The 27,851-nt window shown below is 39.6% G+C and overlaps 1 protein-coding gene across 3 annotated transcripts; it reads left to right on the top strand.

Annotated features, from left to right (window-relative positions):
- Nucleotides 1-30: 30 nt before the first annotated feature.
- LOC127390735 (nodal modulator 1) lies at nucleotides 31-27,851 on the top strand. Of its 3 annotated transcripts, none has more exons than XM_051632636.1 (31): nucleotides 31-217; nucleotides 755-844; nucleotides 2,041-2,086; nucleotides 2,524-2,624; nucleotides 2,743-2,849; nucleotides 3,033-3,105; nucleotides 3,637-3,789; nucleotides 4,921-5,058; nucleotides 5,799-5,888; nucleotides 6,493-6,598; nucleotides 7,013-7,163; nucleotides 8,188-8,365; nucleotides 9,487-9,628; nucleotides 10,549-10,680; nucleotides 11,427-11,563; nucleotides 11,828-11,915; nucleotides 12,793-12,856; nucleotides 13,928-14,023; nucleotides 16,152-16,361; nucleotides 16,653-16,735; nucleotides 17,712-17,871; nucleotides 17,995-18,121; nucleotides 19,073-19,186; nucleotides 19,864-19,991; nucleotides 20,546-20,687; nucleotides 21,359-21,442; nucleotides 22,904-23,014; nucleotides 24,045-24,146; nucleotides 24,345-24,464; nucleotides 25,403-25,495; nucleotides 26,363-27,851. In XM_051632636.1, the coding sequence occupies exons 1-31, from the start codon at nucleotides 170-172 to the stop codon at nucleotides 26,492-26,494; spliced, it is 3,546 nt and encodes a 1,181-aa protein (XP_051488596.1). In that variant the 5' UTR covers nucleotides 31-169; the 3' UTR covers nucleotides 26,495-27,851. The 3 variants fall into 3 exon arrangements, with proteins under 3 accessions (XP_051488596.1, XP_051488595.1, XP_051488597.1); XM_051632635.1 differs by lacking the exon at nucleotides 31-217 and adding an exon at nucleotides 252-474; XM_051632637.1 differs by lacking the exons at nucleotides 31-217; nucleotides 2,041-2,086 and having other exon boundaries at nucleotides 760-844.

The following is a 27,851-nucleotide window of genomic DNA, read 5'->3' as shown; positions in this document are numbered from 1 at the left end:
GAGCTCCTGGCGGACACACCGGGATGTGTGTAGCGCGGCGGCGCTGCGCCGAGGCGGAGCTCCCCGGCAGCGGCAGGAGCCGGGGTTCCCGCGCCGCGCCCTCAGCCCCGGGGGCAGGGGGCAGCCAGCGGGGCGCCGTGTGGCCTCGCCGAGGGGCGCGGCGCGTTGCATGACCCGAGCGGCAGGAACAGACGTGGGGCGATCCCCCCCGGGAGCGGTAAAGGCCGCGGGAGGGCTCGCCGCGCTGCGGGGCGGAGCCCGCCGGGCCGGCAGGGGGCAGCACAGGGCGGCGCGGCCCTGCCCGGCTCTTCGGCAGCGCTGAGTCAGGGAAGCGGCGGCGGGATGGGGGCCTGGGCTGCGGCCGCGCTGCTCTGCGCGCTCTGCACCGCCCTGGCGCGGGGCTCTGAGGACATTGTGGTGGGCTGCGGGGGCTTCGTTAAGTCCGACGTGGAGATCAACTACTCTCTGATCGAGGTGGGCGCCGCGCCTGTCCCCTCAGCCGGCCGGGGCCGGCGGCCCTCGCCCCCTGTCCGGCTGTAGCGGCTTGGCCTGGGGTCTGGCTGCGCTTCCTTCCCTGCCCGGGGCTGGGCTCTGCCGGCGTTGCCTGGCAGGTGGTGGTTTTCTTGCAGTAAACCTTCTCCCTGTTACCCGCTGACGACACGCGGATGCTGCTGTGTAAAACCACTTGGTTAGTGAATGCCTGGTGCCAGCTTTGCTCACGTTTTTCAATATATTTTTCTGTATTTCGTTTTAGATTAAGCTGTATACAAAGCATGGTACTCTGAAATACCAGACAGATTGCGCTCCAAACAATGGGTATTTCATGATTCCCCTCTATGATAAGGTAAGAGACTGAAATACCAGTTCTGCCTCTTTTAGGCTGGGGGCAGGAGCTGCCAGCAGATTAAATGTCAGAATAACACCCACCCGTGAAGCATCTCAATCAGGACATAATTTAGTTAGTTTGTTTTGGGCTAAACTTTCATGTGTTTCTTTTTGTAATGCAGTTATTTAATTTCTCAGTGCTAAGTATTACCATGAGAAAAGCCAGGTAACTTCAGTTGTGTTGTTGTGTTTGTGCAACTCATCTGTGTGACTGTAGCACTGGGAGCCTGAGTTACTGCCAGCTGCCATGTGCTAGCAGCTGTACTCACAAAAAGTACAGGTTCCTACAGAATACAGGTAAAGCTTTCGGTTACCCACCTATAGAAATTGAAATAAATCTGTATGAGAACATGGTTTGTTATGACTGAATTAAAAATAACATGAAGGACTTGGTGCAGGTGATAAAAATGTCTGAGGAAAATTATACAGGAAGCTCAGAATGTATCAAAAGTTGGATGTCAGTTTAGACTGGAAAAATGCTTACATTCAAAATAAATACAAGCTGCCCTCCAATGGTCTAAGTGTTTTGCTCCTTTAAAGACCTAGTTAATTTAGGGATTAGAAATAAATCCTTCCCTTTGAAATCTAAGAATGTAAGATGCTTTCTTATCCCAGTGATTTAATTTTTAGCCTTTCCATGGATGAACTTCAGAACATATGTGGCACAGCATATGTGGGTGCTCACTGAATTAAAGAGGATCTCTGTGTAGATTAATACCTTTTTGGTACAGACTTTTTAATAGGATTGAAATTTTGCTGTCCCATGGTTGGACAGAATGGTTGAGTAGGACCTAATGGAAATCCTAAAGGCTGATTTAGAACACATCTGTTGGGGCAGGTAGAGATAGATTTGAACACTTTCTAATACTGAGCTGCTTTAACATGAGCCAGGTTTGATCTAAAAGTAATATAAACATGATTACACTTAATTTTTGCTCTTAGTTGGCTGAATGTGAGCCCAGCATTCCAGCCTGTCTGAGTAGATTTTCCTGCTTTATTGAACAGAGTATCTTAGGTAGATGGAAAGGAGAATGAGACATTTGAGTCTTGTGTTACTCTGCAGTGTGATACTTGTGTTCTCACTTTTTTTCCCCCCATACTTCAGCTGAATTGAATTTAGATCAGTGAAGACAGTTATTGCTTTTTTATTTTTAGGGGGATTTCATTCTTAAAATTGAGCCTCCCCTAGGGTGGAGTTTCGGTAAGTGCTCGTATGTCTTCTTACAGTAGTACAGTGTATTTGCAGTGTGGGACTTCACTATCTCTGACTTTCAGTTGGCAGGGAAAATCAAGGACTTTTCAAGGGAGATAAGCCCTACCATGTGGTTTTAATAACTAAAATGTACTTACTGTACCAGAGGCCAATAAAGCTATAAGGCAGATACAGACAAAGTAACCCATGGTCTGGTTTGAGGGAATGTGGGTTTTTGAAAGAAATGGCTGCAATGAGAGGGGGAAAGAGGATTTACAACTTCAGAATTTTTGGGTGCTTTAATTTGCTGAGGCAAGACTTCCAGAGCAGCACTTGTGTGCTTGAGTTAACGTGTTTCTGTGAGATTTTTATAAAGCTAAAGTAGAAATGCTTCATGATTGCTCTCTCACTGACTACTATACTGCTTTGTTGTTCTTCCCCTCCAGAACCAACCAGTGTAGACATCCATGTGGATGGCATTAGTGACATTTGCACAAAGGGAGGTGACATTAACTTTGTGTTCACAGGGTTTTCTGTGAATGGAAAGGTTAGACTCCTTTATTTATTCCATCTTATGCTAATTCTGCTTTTGTAAAAAACATTCTACTTCAGTTCTGCACATTATTTTTATCCATTTATACTTTTTTCCCTCTTAATTTTGCCAGGTTCTCAGCAAAGGTCAAATGTTAGGTCCTGCTGGAGTCCAGGTTGCACTGAGAAATGCTGGCAGTGACATCAACATACAATCAACTATTACACAACCTGGAGGAAAGTGAGTGTGGGTGATGCATGATATTAATTTACACAAGATTCTTTGAGTTCTGCCTTATGAACTGGGATTATAGTTGTTCTGAAATATTTTTTATAACATATGTATAGAGTCTGAGTTGTTTTTCTGTAAACAAATGTTTGTGACTATTTCTGAAGAGATGTAACCCCTTTCTTGCCTTTACAGGTTTGCTTTCTTTAAAGTGCTTCCTGGCGAATATGAAATCTTTGCATCTCATCCTACCTGGATGTTAAAAGAGGTTAGAGCCTATAAAAGTTCTGTTTACCTGTTTAGTGAGGGCAGGTCTGCTAGACCTTGTCTGGATTAGCTAATGTGAGGAAAGGTTTTTGTGAGTGGGCAAGGTTACCAGAATTTTCATGAATGTAAGTAGTGAAGAAACTGCCTCTTGCAGGCCCAGTTTGGAGGCAGTGGAGCCAGACATGGAATGACTGGAAATGAGCTCTTGCTTTTGGTCGTCTAGTCCTATACATTTTTCAGGAGCTTCAATATTATAGCAGGTGCTCTAATCCTTCTTTGTCAGACTGCTTGCTTCCTGAGGAGCTCTGAGATCCTGACCAATTCCTAAATCAGTGAAACAGGAAAAATACTGTTTTGCAAAGTATCTTTGCTTTAGTGTCTTTGTTTTGAATAGCTTGTGAACCCTCTTTTGAGTACTTTTGCTGTGGCCTCTGTTTCTGTTGTGGAATATACAGCTGCTGATTGTTATTTAGGTGCTGTAAATGAGATCTGATGCCTACTCTTGGTGAAAATGTGTGTTTCTCTATTTCAGTCAAACACAGTGGTGCGAGTGACCAGTTCTAATGCTTATGCTGCTAGCCCTCTGGTTGTTGCTGGCTACAATGTGTCTGGGTGTGTAAGGAGTGATGGAGAGCCCATGAAAGGGGTCATGTTTCTCCTCTTCTCTTCATCTGTCTCTAAAGAGGTAATGGTGTAGTAGTACCTTTTCCACATGAGTAGGGACATAAGTAAGAAACCATTAAATAGCTCCCAGGTTCATATTGCCCTTACTCATGTATGTCCTTCATTGACCTTGGCTTATAGAAAACAAACTGTACAACCCCTCAAGCTGTATTTTTTTGTTCTTTTTTTTTTTTATGTTTTTCTAAGCAGGGCCCTTGTGTACATTTGTTTACATGCTGAGTTTTCATGTGACCTCCATGGAATTACTTGGTTGTGGAACACGATAGCTATCTGTGTAAATGTTGGCAAAATTGAGGTTTAAGTTCTCTATATTATTTTCAAACACAAGAAATTAGAAAATTATTTTAATTTTTAACACTTTTGGACTCTTCATTATTGTTTTCAAACAGCCAGGTAACTGGACATTCAGGCTGGTCAAAAGATACAGGAGACTGAGACCTGAACTGAAGCAAGCAACAAGTGCAAAATATAACATGGTTCCCTACATGTTGCCGATCTGTCTATTCCCTGTGGGCCAACATTGTTAAGAGTTGCAAGTTTAAGATAATATTTTTCCAGTTGCACCTTTTTGCATGCTAAATGTTGATTAGTAAATATGTCTGGCACAAAACACAAGATGTTGCCAGACAAATCCTCTGTTCGCTGTACAGTAGCTGTAATTTGTCTTCAACATGAGGTCTTAATTGCTCTTTGCCCTCTTGATGTGAAGACAAAGTTCAGTTTGTGTTGCCACCTTAAAAGTGTGTCATGAAACGAATGTAAAATGTTTGGTCATGTACTTCGTTTTCTTGGTTAAAATAGTTCTGTGATGAGATGTTCTGTGATGAGAACCTTGTTCACAGAACTGAAGTCAGTTAAGACATGTAGTGCACTTCTGAGATACTGGGGGATGTGGAATTTCCCAGTTTTCTGTCCCTGTTACCATGAAGTTGATTATTGGTTGGTTATTTTTTTTCCTGTTTTTACCTATACATGAATTGTAAGCCATGCTGTCAAATTTTGCCTCTCAAATGGTTTTGTGCTTCCTATCCTTTATTCACAATATAATATTTTGAACTCTCCTACATCCCCCCTGAAACGAGTTTCTCTCTTCTCCCATGGTAAAAAAGTTATGTTGTATTTATTGCCACAGGATGTTGTGGGCTGCAGTATTTCTCCTGTGGATGGATTCCAATCAAGAGATGAGTCTCTATCCTATTTGTGCAATGTTGTATCAAAAGAAGATGGATCTTTCAGCTTTCTTTCTCTGCCAAGTGGGAAATACACTGTGGTAAGTAGCTAGAAAGGTCATTACTTTTTTATCCATTGGGTTGTTAACTTTGATTTTCTAAACTAGATCATGCATAACTTTGTAGCTGGTAAAACAGAAGTAGTTGAAGTATTTTGAATTGGATTAATTGGAATAGGAACCTTCACCCTTAAGTGTATGACAGTGAAGTAAGTTGCTCTGGTAGGGCTCCGTGGAAGTCCTTCTGAGGAAGGACTTATTTGCACATCAGGCTCTGAATGACCTGAATACATTAGCCAGTTATAGAACCACACTTAGAGGCTACTGAGAGATGAAGAGTTTCAGCTGGTACAGCTACCTCATGTCCTTTACATGCCTTGTTTTCTTTTTTGCCTGTTCTCTGTATCATGTCCTGGTAGTGGGGGAGCAAGATGGCCTATGAACTGCCCAGAGTGATTGTTTTGCATTCTCAGTCTGCACGATCTAGAACTGGGTTTCAAACTCCTCTCATTCTTTTAGCCCTTCTAGAGATCAGGTAGTCTATCTAAATTCTTGCATGTGCAAGTACCTTTACATGGTTTCCATTAAATAGTCTTGCATTACAGCCTTTATTCTTGTCTACAAGACAACTCCCCTGAGGTTTTTTTTTTCTCCAGGCAGTTTGCAGCCCAGTTGACCCTCCACAGAGGTGTCTGATGGTGATAAAGACATAGAAATGGATAAAGAGAAACAGTTATGTCATTGTAGCTTGTTAGGAGTCAAAATTATGTGTCTTCTTTCAGATACCGTTCTACAGAGGAGAGAGAATTACATTTGATGTTGCTCCATCTAGATTGGACTTCTTTGTAGAACATGACAGCTTACAAATTGAGGTAAGATATTCAGAGAAAATAATCTCTTTGTGCCATTCATTCCTGTAAAAGTACAGCAGATTTTAGGAGAGCAGGTGTATAATAGAAAAACTTCTTTGTAAGAAGTTTCAAGTCATTTGTTACACAAACCCTCTTGCACAGCAAGTAGAAGACGATATCTGGCATTGTGCTGTATTTCTACACTTGAGTCCCTTTTTCTAGGAGGAAATGAAATAGGGAAAAGCTTTCTGCTGTGTTAACTTCCATGTGCATGTTGCAAACGGGCAATAATCTTTCAGGTTGCTTAATTTTACTCATTCAGATTGTCAGCCTGTAAGTTTGTATGCATTGCAGAGTGCTTTGTGTTAGGGCATTATGATCTGTGACTTGGGCCTTCTGAACTGCACTGATGATGGTAGCTTGAGAATCTGTTCCTGTGCTTAGGGGAACAGTGTGCCTGGAGGTGTGCCTTCATTATGATTATCCTGGTACATTTTTTTCCTAAAGCTGGAAATAAATTTTCTTTTTATACGTGTGTGTGGGGAAAACAGTTGGTGTTAATTGCTGTAGGTGTATGTTTGCTTTTACTGAGTAAAGACTAATGTTAACTTTTTTCCTATTTCAGCCTATTTTCCATGTGATGGGTTTCTCTGTCACAGGGAGAGTGCTGAATGGTCCTGGAGGAGAAGGAGTTGCTGATGCCACTGTGACTCTGAATAATCAGATTAAAGGTGTGCAGGGATCTTGGTCTTTGCTGCTACAGGGAAGTTTGTGTTAAGTACAGGACTAGTGTATGAGATAGAATTAAGCCTTCAGGATATTACACTACTTTGTTGCAGTTCATTTTAAATATTAAACTAGTTTTCATGCAGTTTATTAATTTTGCATTTTCTGGCTTAGGAGTATTATATGTTCATTTGTTTTGCTGTAGAAAATTTCAACCACATGCCAAATTGTGCTTTGAAATACAGAAGTGAAGGTTGGTATAGTAAGAATCATAGAACGGTTTGGGTACTAATACTGTTTCTTTGTCATGCAATGTAAATTAATAACAGCCTAAAGCAGTGCATGCCCTCTAGCTCTTTTGACACAGAAGGACAGACATGGTCTGTATTTTAACTGATCTCTTTTTTTTTTTGTTACAGTAAAAACAAAAGCCGATGGCTCTTTCCGCCTTGAGAACATAACAACAGGCACATACACAATTCATGCCAGGAAGGAGCATCTCTTCTTTGATACTATTACAGTGAAGATTGCACCAAATACACCTCAGCTAGCAAATATCATTGCAACAGGGTAAGTACTGGTGTCATGATGAAGATGTAGTTTGATACTTGGATAAGGTCTTGAAAATGAGCAGTCCTTTCCCATGCCAGGCCCAGACTTGAGTACTGTTGTGAGGAGCTAAACGCTGCTCGAGAAATTAAATAGGATGGCATGAGTGCAAGGTAATGTTTTGTCCACTGTATTTTGCTCAATCCTAGTTAAGGCTTAGAGTTCCGTCTTAATAACTACTCTTTTGCAAATGAAGATGCCAAGACATGGGTATATGGAGCTTTTATAGAACTGTATGTGAACCAAGAAAGGAACAGAGAGGCTTTCTGCTGCTGATGTTGCATTCCATGTATCCTCCTGTGCAAGAATTACAGAACTGTCTAGTCCAGTGTTGTACCATTTCTCTACATTTTATTACTCATCACTCTGAAGGTCATAGTTGTCTTAGATGTATGTTGTCTGTCTTCTTTGTGACTCTTTGACTGCTTGCCACAAGCATAAGGCAGCAGTGGGTGAGAGATAAGTGTGAGTTGATGAAGATAAAAGGATCATAGTTCTCTGTCCAGGAGCTTCTCCTGGAGGAGAAAATAGTGACCACCTTCTGGAGGAGTGAAAACTAGGAATTTACTGACAAAAATGGCAATTAGTTCATGCAGGCTTACCTAGCTAATTAGAAAAAAACCTGCATGCTGTTAAATGCTCAGTTACAGTTATTTGTGTCCCTAAAAATGTTGTACTGTTGAAGGTGAAAAGTAAAATTTAACAGCTTCTAATTTGTCGTCTTATGTTTTCACAAGCGTAGGTGGACTAGGGTTGTGTTCCAGTAAATTACCTGTTGTAAGATCCCATTAATCATACCTTGCTCAACTGTTCTTGCAGCGTTTCTTTTAGATGAACACACTTTCAGGAGAAATTAACTCAAATTCATGCATTAGTAGCTCAACATAGTGAGGTTTGCTTTCTAAGGAGGTTTTAAAACAAATATTTTTTTATGAGCTTTGTCAAATCAAGGTATTTACTCTGATGTCTGGCTTTTATTTAACAGGTTCAGTGTGTGTGGCCGAATATCAGTAACTCGTTTCCCTGACACAGTCAAGCAGATGAGTAAATACAAGGTAACCATGATGCCTCAAGACAAAGACAAAGCATCACTGGTTACAACAGAAACTGATCCTCGTGGAGCATTTTGTTTTAAGGCAAAACCAGGTCTATACAATGTGCAGGTAAGAATGAGCTTCCATTTCTTCCTTGGAGGACTGTCATGAGGTTTTAGAATATTTTAAACATTTTAATTTCTAAAATTTGAGAATGTGATTTTAGATTTTCCTTGTCCTTTTCTGCTGTTTGCACCATTTAAACAATAACATGTATTTATTTTTTTTTTTTCCTTAATAAGCTGAGATTCCCATGCTCCTTGTCCTATACACTTGTTAAAAGGAGATCAGGCCATTGAGGTTGAAAGTTCCTCTCTCTCTCTCTCTCTCTCCTCTTACTTGTGATGTGCCTTACGTTTACTACTGTACATGTAACATGTACTTTTCTCAGGTAGCAAAATGAGTCTGAGATTACAGGTCACAGCAAAGCCTGTAGCACAACCACCATGTGTTGCAAAATGGCTTGAGCAGCACGGCCATGGGCCCCTGCTATCTCCTCGAGAGGCCTTGAGAGTGTAGCACAAACAGCAGCTGTACAAGCAATCTCTTTTTTTAGCCTAACACAAGTATAAACAATCTCTGTTAGCTTAAACTAACTCAAGGACAAGGTAGAAAAGTAGAATGATAGAAAACAAGGAAGAACCCTGGAACTCAGATGTGTGTTACTATCCAGTAAAATCACTGCAAGTAGTTGCCGTCCAGTGAAATCACTACAAGTAGTTACTATCCAATGAATTCACTATGCGTGGTTACTATCCAATGAATTCACTACATGTAGGTTTGGAAAAGGGTATAAAAGTAACACTGTGTATTCAATAAATCGAAGCTTGCTTTATCAATCACATTGATTCTGGACTGCTTGCTTCCCTCGCCGCCGGCAACCATGAATTTTGGATCATGGGAGATAGTGTAGGGTGGAAGATAAGGCCTCTAACTGTCTTTGTAGATAGTGAAATAGCCTAATGTAGAAGCAGCAGTACATCCCCAAATGAAATTCACCCTGACTTTTGAAACTGAACTGTTTGAGGATTTTTAGCTCAGATTTTTTTCACTTCTTTGACAGATTTTTAATACAGAAGTTTGAAAAGTGTATTTAGGAGGCTGGTTTAAGTGGATACACCACAGCAAAGTGGGTGTATTTGCACTGGTTTTTAAAACCTAGTGATGTCTTAATGTCATATAATCTACAGGTAATCATTCCAGAGGCTGAGACCAGGGCAGGGTTGGCTTTGAAACCCAAACTGTTCCCTGTTACTGTTACAGACAGACCAGTAATGGATGTGACCTTCTCTCAGTTTTTGGCATCTGTCTCTGGGAAGATCTCTTGTTTAGGTAAGCCAGTTTTGAAAGTGAAGTGGAAATGGAAAAAGTGAACTTCAGTGTGTGAATGAGTACTGTTTAGATCAAGCCACTTGTGGTTAGCTCCACTAGCAGGTGAGAAAGTTAACTTCCAGCACATGGATAAAGCAGCTCTTTTCTGGGAAACCTGACAGCCTAATAAAGTGCCTTAATAAAGTTCAGCTTAAAGCTATGTACCTATTTTTGATAATTGCTAGGAGTAAGCAAGTATTACTTCGTCAGGAAGAGATTCTGACCTGTTTGGCTTCCTCAGAAGATGGGTAAGTTCTGGAAGGAAATGCTCCTGGCTGACACTAGGGATGACGTGCATCAATCCGACAAGCACTGAAAGCAAAAGAGACATAAAAAAAAGCGGTACATGGGAAGATGTGTTGAATAGATGCTCAGGCTGTTAACAGAAGCTTGCAATCTGTTTTCTTTCATAAGCTTTTTATTTTAGTCTAAGGTTGTCTCTTCTGTTTTTCTTGATTACCCACTGATACCAGCAGATGGTGACTGGAGTTTGACTTTTGTCATTTTTACCCCTTCCTTTTTCCTCTCTGAATCTCCTGAATCCTCTCTGCTCTTGGTGTTCTGTCTCTGAGATGTTTTCTGGGCCCTCTAGCCTCTGCAGAACAAGGTGGACCCAGGGATTTAATGCTGGCCTCTGGTTGTTAACTTGCAATTAGATAAAAGGATATGATTAACGATCTCAAACTTCCTGAAGAATGCAGAAAAGCACCGGTAAACAGGTCCTTAAGAAATAAGAGTAAGAGTTAATTGGAAATATTCTTTACCAGATGAAAGTAATAATTTTAATCCTGCTACATTCCACGTTTGCTTGGAGTGGGGTTTTGGAGGCAAAGCTGGCAAGCCAGAATGCAGTCTCATTTTCTGCTGTCCTTTCTGTGCAGATGCTTGTGGTGATCTGATGGTGACATTACAGTCTGTGAGCCGCCAGGGTGAAAAACGCAACCTGCAGCTCTCTGGAAACATGGACTCAGTGGCCTTCACGTTTGAAAATGTGCTACCTGGCAAATACAAAGGTGGGATTGTGGGGAACTGCTTGAAGTGTTACCTTAGTAGCTAAATCTGTGACTGAATCTGTGCACTTCTGTTATTATGGGCAATGGTTGCTATATGCCCAATATGGAACTAGTTTAGAAACTTGAGAGAATCTGGAAAAGTACTATACACCAGTGCCTCAGGTTTTCTTAATCTTGTAAGTTAAACCCTTTTGTCAGCTTACAGGTAACTGTTCCCCTAAATTTTAGGGTCTACATGACGGATGTGAGGCAAAGGGCTTTATCATGAACTGACTTATCCCAAGCCTGACAACAGAGGCACATTCTAGTTCTGCTTCCAGAATACCTTTCCAAAGAGCAATACATGTTTTGACCAGCCTGCCTTGGCCTATTATGAAAATAAATTGTTTTCCAGTGGAAGGTGTAGAGAGAAAGGATATATACAGATAGCTCTTTTTATACAGGAGTCAGAACACCTTTCTGCCAAGTGAAATTGGAGTTAGGTTCCTGTGTCCTCTAGGCTTCCTGGACTATCAAAATGACAGTGCACATTGCAGAGCTTTCCAGAGTGACTAGACTTCATTGTTCCTTTTTATAATAGCTTTTCTGTTACAAGATGTGCTGGGTTCCTGATGATGCTGCATGTATCTATTGTATATCTGGCTTTGAAGATTATTGTCAGGGAAGTCAGAGCTTTTACACCACAAAACCTGTCTTCTTCACACAGTTTTACATTGCTGAAATGCTTCTTGTGGTGTGTATTCTAGTAAGCATTGTACATGAAGACTGGTGCTGGAAAAATAAGTCTTTGGAGTTGGAAGTCATGGAGGAAGATGTTTCAGGAGTAGAGTTCAGGCAGACTGGATATATGCTGAGGTGTTCTCTTTCTCATGCAATTACACTGGTACGTAGGTAACAAATGTTCTTTTTTAATAAACTTGTGTAGGCAGACTGGATTATGCTTGGAATCAAGGCTTTCTTGTGTCTCTGGGGAGTCATACAGCACATTGATGTTTAGAGTGCTTTGGGATTCTTCTCTTAGATTTGATAAAGTGGTCTAATATTATTAGCTGCTACAAAAGCGAAGCATTAGTGTAGCTTTAGGCAAATACAGTTTTCATTTTGTTGATGGTAGTTGCTAATAGTGAGTTGTGTTGTGGCTTCACAGGAATTTTATCAGGATGGAAATGGACCAGAGAACGTTGGTGTTTATAACTTGTCCAAAGGAGTTAATAGATTCTGTCTCTCAAAGCCAGGTAACAGCTCTAAAATGTTAGTTTGAAAAATGAACAACTAATACTGCTGGGAATTAAAAAATAAGATAAAATAAAAAAATCTGTTGTGGTTTCTAAGGTTTCTGAGAGGCATTGTTTTATTAAATCTGTATATAAATGCTCAGTTCTAAGTTTTTAGAATTCTCCTACTTTTTAGTCTTTGTCCTAAATGTAGATTCCAGAAGTAAAATAATAATTTCGGGGGGGAAATAGGTGAAGGGTTTTGGTCTTTAATAAATGAAGAGCATTTAAAAATAATTATCTTGTTCATATGGATTCTGTCATAAGAATGTTACTGACAAATAGAAGTTCCATTTCAATACAGGATTCTTGAGTGATAACTGCTAAAAGTACCATTAGGTTATCCATAACAGGAAAAAAGAAGGTTTTAAAATTAGATATTTTTTTTTTTCCTCCTTTTAATGTCTTAGAGCTAATTCCCTGTTATGGCCTCTTAGCAAAACAGTTTAAAATGTATTTGGTTTTGATTCAGTTTTCAGCTTTGAATGTTTCATGAGCCAGTGGTCTCATTCATAATTATACAGTGGTTCTATAATCAGTTGAAGGGTATCATCTGTGGGACCGTTTGGTCCTGTTGTCCCACATCTTGTTTGGTTTGTTGTGTTTGCATTATGTTTATCTATAGTGATGCCTAATTTGTGTTTTGTGAAACTGTGCAGCTTCCAGTAGTGATCTGTGACTGAACAGAGGTGATCTAATTTACACGTGTCTAGGTGAAAGGCAGTACATACCTACTCAAATTTTGTAATTGTTTGTATACTTCAGATATCATGTGATCTTGAGAATTCAGTAAGCTTCAGTTTTTTCAACAGATTGTTCTTTGACTTAATATTTACAGGTGTATATAAAGTGACCCCACGTTCCTGCCACCAGTTTGAACATGAATATTACACTTATGACACGTAAGAGAAAAATTTGGGTTTGATCCTCTGCACATCAATGTGCTTTCATAAAGCTGCTGCAACTGAGTTCTTGTAACAGTTCAGTATATGTTGCTATGAGAAGCTATAACCAGTAGAGGGGTGCTTCAGCAAAGTGTATCAGATGTGTTCTCTTGCCCTTTCTAGTCTTAAAAAAAATGAACTGATGATAGGCTTTAAATATGGTTTTGCTACTTTAAATGGATCTTGTCAGCCTTCTGTCTGTTTAATGTTGGTTTTGCTTTGTAACAAAGCAGAGATACTTCAGTGGAAACTGTGAATCACTTGTGGGAGTTGAAATGCAAAGGATGGGATAGAAAGTTTACTAGGAGGCATGTACTGCTGTTGTATGTCCCTAGTGCTGTGGCTCTGGTGATTTAGTTCTGCTTACCCAGTTTTTGCAAGCTGAATAATTACTCACCCTAATCACAAGTCAGCAGTGCTGATCTTCCTGAATCAGCCAGTTTACTGGTTATAGGCTATGGTCTGGCAATGTGTTTAATGGCTCTTTGCTACCAAAGAAGAGGATTTCTGCTCCCAGACTACTTCTAATTCATTAACATGGCATAAAATGAATTCAGCATTAAAATCTGATTCTTTTCTGCTGTGTTAGTACTTCAAAGAGAGATGTCCTGAACATTAGAGCCAGTACAAAGTGAGTGAATTTATAGAAGCAGAAATGCTCTTTTGGCAGCAAAGCACCATTAGACTTGGGGTGTCTTGGTGAACTATGTCCACTGTGACAGTGAGTGTCCTGCTGTGTGTAAAGAGATTGTTTATATGAAGTCAATCAAAACAGCTTTAGCTTGAGAGGAAGCAAGAGGCACAAAGGAGAGAATCGATTTGGCCAATGTCATGCAGTGGTTTGGGGTTCAGAGCTGGACTATGCTCCCTTCCCAATATGCTGTCATCTCATCTCTGCTGTGTAATTTGTATATTGCCTTTTATAAAGCACTTCAGAACTAAGGATGGGAGCACAAACTCTGCTAAATAAGATTTGGTTATTTTATGTAGGAGGGGGACCTTGAATTAATCTGTTACTTTGATTTACAGGTCGTCTCCCAGTATCCTGACACTCACTGCAGTTCGGCACCACGTCCTTGGCACAATTGTAACAGATAAACTAATGGATGTGACTATTACCATTAAGTAAGAAAAAAGAAATCTTGGGGCTATAAAAAAGGGAAGAAAAAGACATTTCTCTCAAGTATTTACTCTGGTTTTAATACTGCAGTGGCTGCTTTCTAAGGGGATGGCATCCAACTCTAGACTGCAAGAAGTTTTCATGCTAAGCTGAACTGAGTTCTTTGTAGCCCAGCCCTCATTTTGAACGTTGTAACTTTGTTTCAATAGAGCTGCTTTCTGCTTGTGTGTCTTGCTCAGAAGAAATTGTTTTTTGAGTTTTTATACACTTTAATGAACTGAAATTTCAGAGTTCAGAATTTTACCTTAGTTCTGAGCTCTTTAGCACTGGGTTTGTGTGGTTTTGTTTCCTCAGAATGAGAATCTGCTACTTTAGAGCATTGCTACTGGTGTGAAGAGGGTCATAAAAGAAAAACCACGCAGTGTGTTTACACAGTAATGTGCCAATTTATGTTTAGCTGAACAGAAGCTCACTAGGGCACACTAATTTGTGAAGAGCTTTAATTTATGATGTGCTAGATCTGCCTGGAGAAGTGTCTGATAACAATGGGAGCTTTATTATTGCTCTGCTGATATCCAGTTGTTCTAGACTATGGCTTCTTAAACTTTTTTAGAGTGTAGAAAACATCTTTTCAGAAAGCAAATTACCTGCAGGTCATTGCCTTGAGTTCCTTGAGTTTAATGAACCTATAACTGCAAGTAGTGGGCAGCTACACCAGCTGGAAAAGAAACACTGCAACAGCTAAGAGTGATTAGGGTTTTAAAAACAATGTAGTGAGGAGGTGAGTATATCAACCTTCTAGGCTGGCTGAATTTTTTGACTATTGGCAACTGCTTTGAAGGCAGCTCAGTTGCCACAGACTGTCTCTGAGCCTGACAAAGTCTGATTTGTAAAATGCCTTCAACATAAAAGGAACAACTATAGATTTAAAAGCAAGACAGTTGTTTTTAAAAGTCTTCCTGTACCAGATTCATGGTGGTGACTTGTTAACTTTCAATTAATAATTAAAAAAAGAACAACAAAGGAAACAAAAAAGAAGGCTGATTCTTAACTATTTTTTATGATGGCTTGTTGTGTTGGAAAAGTGAGACTGTATTAATTTATTATTAGTGTCATGAGACTGTGCATATCTGTACACATTTTTACTAGGCTTTAAGACAAAATTTTTTAATATATTTTTGTATTGTTTCTGGACTGCATAGACAGAATTTACAGCCTTGATGAAATAGTATCTGTTTCTCTGCAGTAGTATCTGTTTCTCTTAAAAAAGTCAAAATAGAATTTAGGTGAAGACTAAAGCAGGTGACAGAACTGCCCTGATAATCTAAAGTGGTTGTAGGAACAGTAATTGCAATCATTTCAGTTCACTCCTCATAGAGAATTTTGCAGTGTTCTGTGACAGGTTTTCAGACCGCTGTACAAGAGACAGAAGATAAGATGTAAGATGGTTGGAGACTGCAAGAAATGGCTAGGGAAGAGGATGTAAGACCAGGGAAAGTCAAATGATGCATTGTTCTGAACTGATTTAAAGAACATGGTTAAACTTACCTAGCAATCTGTTCAGTGGACAGTGACAAAATAGATGGATAGTTCAAATATATGGAGCAGATAGATTTGAACTCGGAGCTTTTCCTGGGAATTTCCAGCTATTTGAAGTATTTATTTATGACAGAAGATATTTTCTCTTTGTGTACTCTACACCTGAGAGGTAGATTCTGAGGGAAAGTTCCTAGTTCTGAAAAAAAAAAGTGAACTTTCCAGTCTTTGTGTTTGTTTTGTATGACTCATCCTTTCTGTATTAATCATGTTGTCAGATTTGGAATTCCAGCCTTTCTCTTTTAGTTTAGGACTTTGTTAAAGGTAGTCTTGTAAACAGGTTCTTTGGGTTAAGAATTGAGCATATCTGCTGGCTTGCCAGTGCTTCTGTGAGAGGTTGTGGCTCCTGAAGCAGAGCTGGTGTCTGGTGCTTAGAGCAAAACCAAGACTCTCTTGTGTAGTGATAGTGTGATGAGGCACAATTTGAGAGTACGTCCTTTCCTGCTAGGCCAGGTAGGTTGCCTGTTGTCCCTTTGAATGAGTTCTTAACCCTTCATATGAAAGGAAATTATTTTGTTTTCTCCTCCATGTTTTCAGGTCATCCATTGACAGTGAACCTGCCTTAGTTTTAGGGCCCCTGAAATCTGTACAGGAGGTACGTAGGGAGCAGCAGCTGGCAGAAATTGAGACCCGACGACAGGAGAGAGAAAAGAAGGGTCAAGAGGAGGAAGGAACAAAGCCACCAGTGCAAGAAATGGTGGAGGAACTCCAAGGGCCATTCTTATATGAATTTTCATATTGGGCAAGGTAATACCAAGCTCCAAAGGACAATGTGTTTTCTTTGTAGTATTGTTTGGTGTTTCCACCAAACAGAATAATGATAAATTCCATATAGGAAAGAGCTGGTGTATGGGTACCTGTGCTGTTTTTTTTGACTGTCAGCAAAATGGAAATTAGTACCATGTAATAGTTTTTTTGCTTAGGTTATTGTTGATATTTTTTCCTTGGGGTATTTAGGTGGGTTCTTGCATCAGTATGCAGTACTCTGTTCTACATGCGAGCTGCTAATTCAGTTTTCTTCTTACTTGTTTCTTATAGGTCTGGAGAGAAAATTACTGTGACACCATCATCCAAAGAGCTACTCTTCTACCCACCTTATGTGGAAACAGTTGTTAGTGGAGGTAAATATAGATAAAATCTATTGTGAAAGGAGTTTTTAAGGTTTTTAAGGCAGAAATGATCCTTGTAGATGAACGTATGAATAGCTCTTCAGGGTAATGTTAGGAAAGTTTCAATTGCAACTATTTCTTTGTGCCAATTTTACTCTGGAAGCTGGAAGCACGGGTATTTGGTAGAGGGTGTGAGTACATTTTTTATCAGCAGAATATGCTTCCAAGTGTTGAAAGACCAGCTGGCACTAGATTTCTGATTATTACACCAGATTCCTGGAATATTTCATATTATTCTCAATTACAAAAATAGTCATGCAAAAGCCATGTCTGTGTTTTGACTTTGTTAGCAAATTCAAGTTTCTGTTAAGTTTTCTTTGTAGTAAATGACAATAATAAAAATATTCACAAAAAAAGCAAACTTCAGAATTGTCTGGGTTATCATCAATCAGTTAATGCTACTTTTTGAGTCAGTGTTCATTTTGCCCTCAGGTTCGTAAGTGAACATACTTCATTTGAAATCACTGGTAAATGTTAGGTACCTCTTTTTATGTGTCTCTTTATTGTGCACATTCTAAATACATTGTATGTGAGTAAAATAAAATATTACTTCTGTCATTAAACATGACATGCTGATCTGAATTTGATCTGAAAACATTTTGTAAAAGCTCAGTGTAATATGAGCTAGAAGGGAATATTGTTGGAATCTTCTCCACGTGGCTGCAGTGTATGTAACTTACTGAATCCTCAAACCAGTCAGCAGATCCAGAATCTTTGTTTTGGAGATACACTTATAACTTGGAACTTAGTTACTGATTTTGTGAATGTGTTAAGAGGCCATTACAATTGTGTGGATTGATGTCTTGTTCCAAGGTAAAAGAACATCAACCGACCACTTTGGAAGTAGTTAAACTCTTGCCATAGGACAGAATAGTAAATGTATTTTTTACTTTCTTGTTTGTCTTATATCTCCTTTGCAATGACCAAGAGAATTGTCCTGGAAAGCTCATAGAGATTCATGGAAAAGCAGGCTTATTTCTGGAAGGGCAAGTTCATCCTGCATTGGAAGGTGTTGAGATTGTAATTGGTGAAAAGGGAGCAACTTCCCCTCTTATTACAGTTTTCACTGATGACAAAGGTGCTTACAGGTAATTAACAAATTTGTTTTCATCTTTTGGATTTTTTAGTTAAAGTTCAATGATGACTTCACAATGTATGTGTGATATCCAAGTGCTTTTTTAAAATGGATTCTTCTTTCCTTTTATTTGAAGTGTTGGGCCACTCCACAGTGACTTGGAATATACAGTTACTGCTCAGAAAGAAGGCTTTGTTTTGACTGCAGTAAAAGGAACAGTTGGGGACTTCAAAGCTTTTGCTCTTGCTGGGGTGACATTTGAGGTAATGTTCTAAACACTTTGGGTTCTGAATGAACAGTGTGTGCAGTTAAGAGCTAGACAAGCAAAAAGTTAACCCACATGTCCCAGCCAAACACAGATGGTTGTGGGATTTGGGGATAAGATAATTTTCATGGAGTCATAGAATGGTTGGGGTTGGAAGGAACATTAAAGATCATCTAGTTCCAGCCCCCCTGCATGGGCAGGAACACCTTCCACTAGATCAGGTTGCTCAGAGCTCCATCCAGTGTGGTCTTGAACACTTCCAGCGATGGGGCATCTGCAACTTCCCTGGGCAGCCTGTTCCAGTGCCTCACCACCCTAACACTAAAGAATTTCTTCCTAATGCCTAACCTAAATCTACCCTCTTCTAGTTTAAAACCACTATGCTTTGTCCTGTTGCTACAAGGCCTTGTAAAAAGTCCTCATCATGATTTTGTCATGAGGTAATAAATATCAGTGGATGAGCTTAGTTGCAGACCATGACTTGCCCTGCAGAAGGTATTTTGCAAGGCTTAGAGAATGAAAGTTAGAGCCTGCAGCCCAGGAGATTGGCTTTATTTGCTTTTGTAGAGTTGGACCACCTTCTCTTAAGGAGTTTTATCCCTCAAGGTGTTTTTTTCACGTACGGTCTGGTCCAACTAGTGCCTGGTTCTAGTCTTTGGGATACTTTGTTCTGGCCCCCAGCATATCCTGTGAAGTGATAGAGAATCACTGTTCTGGTGGCACATGCTACGTGCAGCTGTGACTGCCCAGATGTTTTGAGCACAAGCTCCTGTAGCTCTGCAGTCTTGCAGGAGGGGAAATACACTGCAGATGTGGCTAGTTTTCCTCTGCTTGCAGTTGAGTGCTGAGAGCCAGCACATCAGTGCACTCTGTAGGGGGCTTCTGAACGGAACCCTTCTTTGTACAGCAGCCCTTATTTACACTTAAACTATTGCTTTTTAAAAACCAGATCAAATCTGAGGATGACCAGGCTCTTGCTGGAGTTCTCTTGTCTCTCAGTGGAGGGGTGTTTCGGTCCAACCTCCTTACACAGGATAATGGCATGTTGACTTTTTCCAATCTGGTAAGCTGAAATTGATTCTTCTGAGTGTGACTCCATGTGTGATGCTGTATTACTTTGTCCTCCAAAATATGAGAGCTGTTGGCTCTCTTCAGTGGCAGGGGGATATATAGTCTGCTTTGAAATCCTAACCCACAATGAGAGATGTAGGTCCCTCAGAGTGGACAGCACTTAAAATCTTAGCAAATGAAATATGTGAAATCTAACCTGGCAAGAGATTTCTCCCCTACAGGTAGCAGATTATATTGATTGATCTCAGTTACTAATTTGAAGTCTGTAAACATGAAACAAGCCAATTTCTTCATGTTCATTTGAGAATCTTTAGAAGGAAGAAATCTAATTACAAAATTGATCTGTCCATGTATGTAGACATGCCTGAATGGTTTCCTTGCAGACATCTTTCTCTCCTGGTCACTTTGCTATCCTTGAGGTCTTGTGGTAAGGTTTTAGGGCCAGGGTTTTCTCTCCCTCTTCAGGCTTTATCACCTGGTGGAGTTCCATTGGTTTACTCTACAAAGTGCTCCCTGTTTTTCAGTGCTCACATTTTCCAACCAGTTTAACCTATAATTGGGACAGACAGTTTTAGCTCTTTAGAGGACTCTTGCAGAAACCTAATTGTTTGGAGTTGATGAACTTCTGTTTCGCTATAAGTAAACAGCTTGTTTTATGCCTCTTTGCAGAGCCCAGGACAGTATTATTTTAAACCCATGATGAAAGAGTTTCGCTTTGAACCATCATCACAAATGATTGAAGTGCAGGAAGGTCAGAACCTTAAAATTCGGATAACCGGTTACAGAACAGCTTACAGGTCAGTAGAGCAAAATGCTGTGTACTCTATCAGGGGGCATTATGCAAAATCTGCCTTTTCTTCTGATACACCACTGTTCTGAAGGTTTGGAGGCTACTTTTGAAGGCACAATTTAACTTTATTATGCAGTAGAAGTACTTTTTGTAGCCTTTTCTTACACATGTAGATATATAGCTAAGTCCAGATGGCAGGACTGTAAGGAGAAACATTGCCATGAAGTGCTGGAAGTGACTAGTGCTATCTCTAGTGGGACAGGAGTGGACTATTCTAAGGATGGCCTGCCAGTTCAGGGGTCTGACTTCAAGATCCTTCCTTTCCTTGCCCTCAGGGGTAAGTGCTGCTGTTCATGGAGGTCAGGGAACTTTGATTCCTAAAGTTGTGCTCTGAACTGCAGCTAATTCTAATTCTTTAAACAGTTTTAAATACACATTATAAATTCTGTGCTAAATACATTAAATACTTTTCCCATAATTTATAACAATAAATTGTATTTAAACTGTGCATTGAAACAGCATCTGCACATCTGCAGCAACTGGTTCTCTTTATACCCCTAGTTGTTATGGCACAGTTTCATCTTTAAATGGAGAGCCTGAGCAGGGAGTCTCTGTGGAAGCTGTGGGACAGAAGGATTGTAGCATCTATGGAGAAGACACAATAACTGATGAAGAGGGCAAGTTCAGGCTACGTGGCCTCCTGGTAAGGATTGGAATGCTCTCTGTCATTTTCTTTTATGTTAGTGTGATAATGGAGCAATAAAAACGTGCCAGCTCAGATTCCTTTGAGTCTTTCTGTGTTACACTGTCATGTAGTGAACTTTCATTCTAGTAAAGGGGGAAAAAACTATTAGACTCAGTCTGTGGCACTTGCTGCCAGCACACTGGGGTGACCTCCCAGAAACATTGAAAATACCGTGACTGTATTTTTAGCAGAATATTGGGTGTATGTATGATGTTGATTGTACAGCATGCATGTGAAGTAAGGCATTCTGCAGGAAACAGGGAAGCTGAATTTCTGGGATCACTATGTATGGAATAAGCAATTATGCTGAAATAGAAAGCAGTATTTGATCAGGTTTTAATTCTGTTTAATGTATTTTCTTTTTAGCTAAAATACTTCACAGCAGATTATTTAATACTGTAATGTAATAAACTAGTGAACATTCTCTCATAGACCTTTTGTATTTGCTGGCAGTAAACACCTCTAATGGTATTACTGATTTAATTTTCTATTTGTGAAAAGGAAAACTTTACCTGGATAGAGTTAGGTCTTTTTGGGTGGTGTATCTTAAATGGAATCTCTTGCTGTCTTCTAAAATTATTGGATGTATTATTCAGTCTTGGGATTTATAATCTGAATGTTGCTTTTAGCCTGGTTGTGTGTATCATGTCCAACTCAAAGCTGAAGGCAATGATCACATTGAGAGAGCTTTACCACAGCATCGGGTAATTGAGGTAATTTTTTTCTTTTTTTGCAGTTTCACTTAAATATGCAATGCATCTGTCTAGGCATTATGGCTGTTCTATCTGCAGTAACGTAGTTGGATGCATTCTGTTCAGACAAGGGGATTTCAGCAAGTTAGCTCCCTAAAAATGGGACCCATATTGTGTGTCAGCATCATAGCTTAAAACTGAAATAAGATAAAGCCCAAACAGTAAACAAGTGAAAAGAATTCTTTCACACTCATAAAAACTATACAATAAGAAATGAGAGAATAAATTTATGTAATATATTTCCAGAATTTCTTTATGATGTGAAACAAAGCACTGGCGACTTGAGGATGTCATCACCTGTCATATTGTGCTACCTTTGTATTTAGTTATTGATAGACTTTGTTACATGTTATTTGGTGCAGTCTTGGTGTAGATGAAATTGTCGTTCAGACTAGCAAATCCTTACAAAATGTGACAGTAACTTTGGATTGAAAACTCACAAAAACTTGTTAAATATTCCTCCATCCTTACAGATTCAGATTTGTCACCTTGCATTTATCTCTTGACATCCAGTAGAGGTTAATTAGACTTTGTTAGTGGCCCAGAACTTTTCAGTGGGAGATGGTCATTGAGCTCAGACCTGTGCTTGACCAGGGTGCACTCCTTTACAGCAACAAAGAAGGGCAGAAATCTTTCAAGTTTTTAGTTTCTTCTTTTAAGGGCGCTGCCAGTTGGGAAGGGGAAGAGCATGGCAACCCAAATTCCAGAAAATCATATGAAGGTTATGTACTTCAAGCAACAGCTGTATGCAGTAGCTTGTACTAATGGTATCCTGGCAAGCCTGCCATTTTCTCCACGAGAGAGAAGCATCTGAAAGGCCCCTGCAGGAAAATGTGCAGCCTCAGTAGTGCCAGACTATTGATAAGGCACTTGGCCTAACCCTGACCTGCCTGTGGCTGTAGTTACTATTTGAGTAAATGTCTTTTCTTACTCTGATGGGATTTAGAAACACAAATACTTTGTATTTTAAACAATTTTGAATAATATCAAGTTACATATTTTTGAAGCAGGTTATATTATATGAGCGTATTCCTCATTAATCAATTATATCAACATCCTAGCATAGTAATATGCATCTCTCAGCACAGATGGAAAATGCCCAGACCAGTGTTCAGACTTCAGGCAGTCCTGTGTATGTAGCTCTGCCTCTTCCAAAATAATGCATGTTTTTGAGAGTTATTAAATTTTTAGTTTAGCTTGGAGACACCAGCCTTGTGCTGATAATGCACAAGTCTGTACTTGGAAGCTGTGCATTTGGGAGGAAAGGTACTTGCAGTTGGGAAGCCTTCAAGTTTCCATGGGGTTAATATAGAACAAAATCCACTTCCTGTTTAAAATTGTGAGCAATATTTATGTTGTGCTAACTGTGCTCTGTTAACTGTTCCTCAGTTGGTAAAAACATGACTCTGTTTTACATTGCAGGTTGGGAACAGTGATATTGATGATGTTAATATTATAGCATTCCGGCAAATTAATCAATTTGATTTAAGTGGAAATGTAATTACATCTTCTGAATATCTCTCCACATTATGTGTAAGTTCAAGCCTTTTATCTCTGGCAGGTCTGTTTGCCATTGGTTTCCTAATTTTTCTTTGCAGAGTTACTGGAAATTGTTCTGTAGCCAGGGCACACATTTAATTCAAGTTATGACTAATACTTTAATTAAGGTGAATTTGAATTCCAGATAGAATTAAGATTCCAGTTTTCCTCACTGCTTTGCTTTAATGTTTCCATTTTTCATGTGAGTTTAAAAAATACTTTCTCAGGTTGGCCTGTACTTTTCTGGGTCTGCTTCCTTGGTTAGGTATGCCCTGTCTAGAGGGAGAGCAAGACACCAGGGGTGAAATGAGTCTGTATCAGAGAACTGCATTAATTCCTAAAATACCTGGATTTTTTGAGGTGCATGTGTGCTTGCAAGGAGATACCGTGTGAATGCAACAATACCATAGGACACATGGATTTAAAAGTATGGTTATGAGAGAGAGTGTGAGACCAATAGTAAAGCTGAAATTTTCAAAATTCAAAAGACTGTACTGTGATAAAAAAAACTTGCCTCACACCTTTTGGCTTACGGTGCAAATGCCCCTAAGTATCTAGAAGAGATATTAGTAGGAGTTACAGTACCATTTCTCAGGTTTAAAAGCTTCTTGGAAATGTTAACCTACAAATATAAATGCAATGCCTGCATTTCTTTCATACCAGGCTGTTTGGCACCTCACCTGCCAAGATGTCATCGCTAAGCTGTTGGTTTTTTTGGGAGACATTCAAAGGATCCAAACCTCAGAGCAGGAGAAAATGTGAAAGGAAAATTTATCACCTTACTGAAGAGCACCTAAGCAAGCTTTCTGTCTTTCTGGGGAAGTTTAGGCCCTTGCAATTCAGCCTGAGAAAATAGGAATTTATTCCAGTATTTAATTCTAGGTGTTCTTGACAACTTTCTGTTTATAAAACACATGATGATTTTTTAAAGTGCTTTTATCCCTTAGGATGTGGAATGTCTGAAAAATCCGTTGTGGTGCAGGCTAAGAAATACCTGGTTTGTGCTTTCTTCTTCCCTTCACAGGTGAAGCTTTACAAAAGTGAAAATCTTGACAACCCAATTCATACAGTCAACTTAGGGCTATCCCTGTTTTTCCATTTCCCACCACTGCTCCGAGATGGAGAGGTAAGAATATTGCTGAATAATTAGCCTAGCTCTCTTCACTGAAGTGTTAATTCTGGTGTGCCTTCAGTACTGTTTTCATGCTGGAGTGCCCAGAGTCTCAGAAGATTTTAAGCCTGTTAAGCTGACTTTTGCCTTTAAAGCTAATTTTATCTCAGACTGCTACTGACACTGTAGACTGAGTGTATTTTTTACCCATAGAATTACGTGGTGCTCCTGGATTCTACGTTGTCTAAATCACAGTATGACTACACCCTGCCTCAAGTTTCATTCACTGCTATTGGATATCATAAACATATCACACTGGTCTTTAGCCCCACTGTAAGTACAAAGTCCTTAAATGTTAGAGTGTTCACCTTGAGAGCAATGTTTGGTAGTGCAGCCTGCATGGATTTTGTGGTCTTGGCCAAACCTTCTGTTAATGTAAATATAAAGAGGTTCATGAGAGGCATTAAAGTGACAATCAATTTGGATTTGGCCAAATTCAGGGCATCAGGGAGGGTTGTGATAACCTGGTATGTTATGGGATGCAGGTAAGGAGTTCAGGAAGGAGTTGTAGCCATGACATTTAATTGAAAGGCTGCAGTAACGGGGCTGAAGGAGAAAGATAGAGTTGTTGTCAGAATTCCTGTAAAGACTTCTGTGTATTTGAAAGAAGTATCACGAGGCCAAGAAGAGAGCTTTAGTTTTTGGAGCCTGAGGTAGAGGGTAAAACAGAGGGGTTAAACTAGCATCAGGGGAGAACCCCCTTGAGAAAGAAGAGTCTTTTTGCACTTCTGCAGTCAATTTAGTGAATGGTTTGTTCTGTAATGCTTATAGGATTTGGTTCTTTTCTGCATAATTGCATGTTCAGATGCCAGTGAAACATGAGGGAAACATGAAATGGCAGTTGCAAATTAAAGATGCAGATGTGCCTGAAAGATATTATGCCAGTGTGGTTGCTGTAGTATTATTATTGGGATCACAGGTTTGGGCAGCATGTGATAGTTAAATCAAAGCACACCAGGCTGACTGTAAAGTGGAGAGTGGCCATTAGTGAATTAGCTTTAAAAGCCAGCAGACCCCAGGAGGAAGGTAATAGGTGAATGAATCTGATCAAGGGGACTGCTTTGAAGTGAATCTTAGAGCAGTACTTAGAAGGAAGCCATTAGGAAGGCCTGGATGTGATCCTATTGCTGATGTTGCTTAAAACTGAGGGTTTTCTTAGTCAAAATGACTGTTTGAAAGAAATAAAAATGCATGGTCCTTGCTGTTTTCAGAGAAAACTGCCTGAACAAGATATCGCCCAAGGATCTTACATTGCATTACCACTGACACTGCTTCTGTTGTTGGCTGGTTACAACCACGATAAGGTAGGTCATGGGTTGTTTTGTCTTATCCAAATATTACTGTTCTGTCAATGAATACTTACTTGGTACTCTGGTAAGTGAGGGTTTGTTGAGGTGATTATCCAGACAGAGATGCAGTCAGCAGTCACCTTAAGTGACACATTTTAAGAAAAGCAATGTAGTCAAGTTTTCAGACAATTACCTTCCTTTAAAAAAAAATTTATTTGAAGGTAACTACCTCTGCCATTTCTGAATTTTGTCTTCTCACAGGGGAAAAAAAACCCCACAATATAGCATTATTCAAATTCACATAACCAGACTCTGTGATAATAGGAATGAAAATAATTATTTTATTTGCTTCAGGAGCAATCAGATTGGAAAAAACTCCTGCAAGTCACTGAGTCTTGTCTCTGTAGCTTTATATTCTCCCTAGTGAAAAGGTCTCAAGAGGAGTATAATTACCTACTAGTCTGCTCTGATACGGCTGGATTTCTGTTCTGCTGATAAAATAAAACTGTCTGTGCAGCTTGATTTCCTCTCAGACATGGGTAAGACAGAACAGAACATGGGATTCTCCAAGATTTTCTACAGTGTCACTGAAAGCACCTCCACTGAAAATAGCAGTCATCTTCTAGACTCAGGGTTCAATCTGCTAGATGACTTGGGAAAAAAAAAATACAATAATTTTAGTTTTTGATGATCAGAAATGCCCCGAAATTTGGGTTAATTCCTTTCTAAGATTTGCTGTCTTTTTTTGGATGCCTCTGTAGAGGTGCTGTTTATGCAATAGGTTCCATTTTTGGGGGGAATGCATGACTCCAAAGAATGATACAATTCAGACCTTATCTACCATTGCAGTAACAAGCTCCTTCCCCTGTGTTTTTTGCCCAGCTTATTCCCTTACTGCTACAGCTGACAACTCGACTGCAAGGAGTACGTGCTCTTGGACAGACAGCCTCTGACACGGGTGGCTCAGAGGATGCAAAGAGACAAACAAAAAAACAGAAGACAAGACGGACGTGAGATGCAATCGGTGATTGCAGGAAGTGGTGCTCTGTCCAACTGGAGCCTGAGGAAGTGAAGCCACTAAAATGCATTTTTGTTGAAAATGTGGACTTGACATTTTCATTGTTGCTGTGTGAGTGCTGTTTGTCATACTAGCTCCATTTTGGTTGTAAATTTTCTATGGACTCTGTTGAAAAGTAATGAAATAAATGTCTGTGTTGTTACTGTGAATGCATCTCCCATACTTGAAGACAATTCTTTTTCTCTTCAGTAGTAACAGGTCATGCTGTCTTCATTAATGATTTGCAAAAGCGGTGTTAATAGACTGCTTGACTTCACTTTCAGTCTCTAGATTTTTGACTCATTTTTCCTTACCTTTTGAAATAACCACTTTGTAGAAGCAGCACATAAAGATTTCACTAAATAAACGATGTTCAAAAGAAGTTTTGGGGGATGTCCATGAACTGGTGAATTGTGTCTTTGGTACTTCCAGTTCAGCAGCTTGATGGAAGAGTCTGTTATCTACACAGCTGTGGTTTCAGTTCTTACCCAATGATTATGTTATCTTTGATTAAAATCAAGTTTTTGCCTGATTAAGATAAATTGTTAATGTTAGGCAAGGCTAGTTGTTAATGGTAGATCAGTTCTGTTGATTCTCCTTCAAATACAGCGTTTAAATTTCAGTTTAGTGCACAGTGTGATCCCTTTGGAAGTCCAGTATTCCTGAAGTGACTCCAGCTGGTTGTACTTTTCTTTCCAAAGCTGTACTGTGTTGCTGGTGATAAGCACTGGTCCGTGTAGCTGTCACATCTGCTCAGGCCCTGTGCAGCCCTTTTGCCAATTGATGATTGTTTTGTTTTTCTTTAAGAAATGTGAGCTTTTTGAGATCCCCAATATGCATAGTCCCAATAATGTAGTCTGTAATAAATAACCATTTCTTACAGGCTATCTTTTGATTCTTGTTTAGACAGTTGGCCATACACAGTTTAAATGTTAATGGGGCTTTTTGTTGACAAGGAGTATAAAGGTTAATAGAGCTTTTGAAAGATGCACATAAATGCCTACAAGTATTGCAAAGAAACTGGTACTGCCAGTAAGTGGCAATGTTTCTCTTTTATAATACTTGAAATAAAGTCCTTTTACATTTAAATACTTAAGCTTACAAATTCTTCCATTCTTAGAAATGTGAATGCTGTTTTTGTTGGTACTTTGCATTAGTTTGGGCCTAAATAATTAAAACTTAATTTGGTGATCACTCTAATCTCTCTGAAGGATTTTCTATCATGATCATAAGAAAAATTAAGAATGTTGAAAAAAACATGTATGTTTAGAGTTTGAGATGAAGCTCTAATAAAACATCATGCTCTCTACTTAA

The sequence above is a fragment of the Apus apus genome, chromosome 14 (genome assembly GCF_020740795.1).
Source record: "Apus apus isolate bApuApu2 chromosome 14, bApuApu2.pri.cur, whole genome shotgun sequence".
Classification (NCBI taxonomy): Eukaryota; Metazoa; Chordata; class Aves; order Apodiformes; family Apodidae; genus Apus; species Apus apus.
The sequence above is the reverse complement of the archived record's forward strand: the minus strand, read 5'-3'. Positions and strand labels throughout refer to the sequence as shown.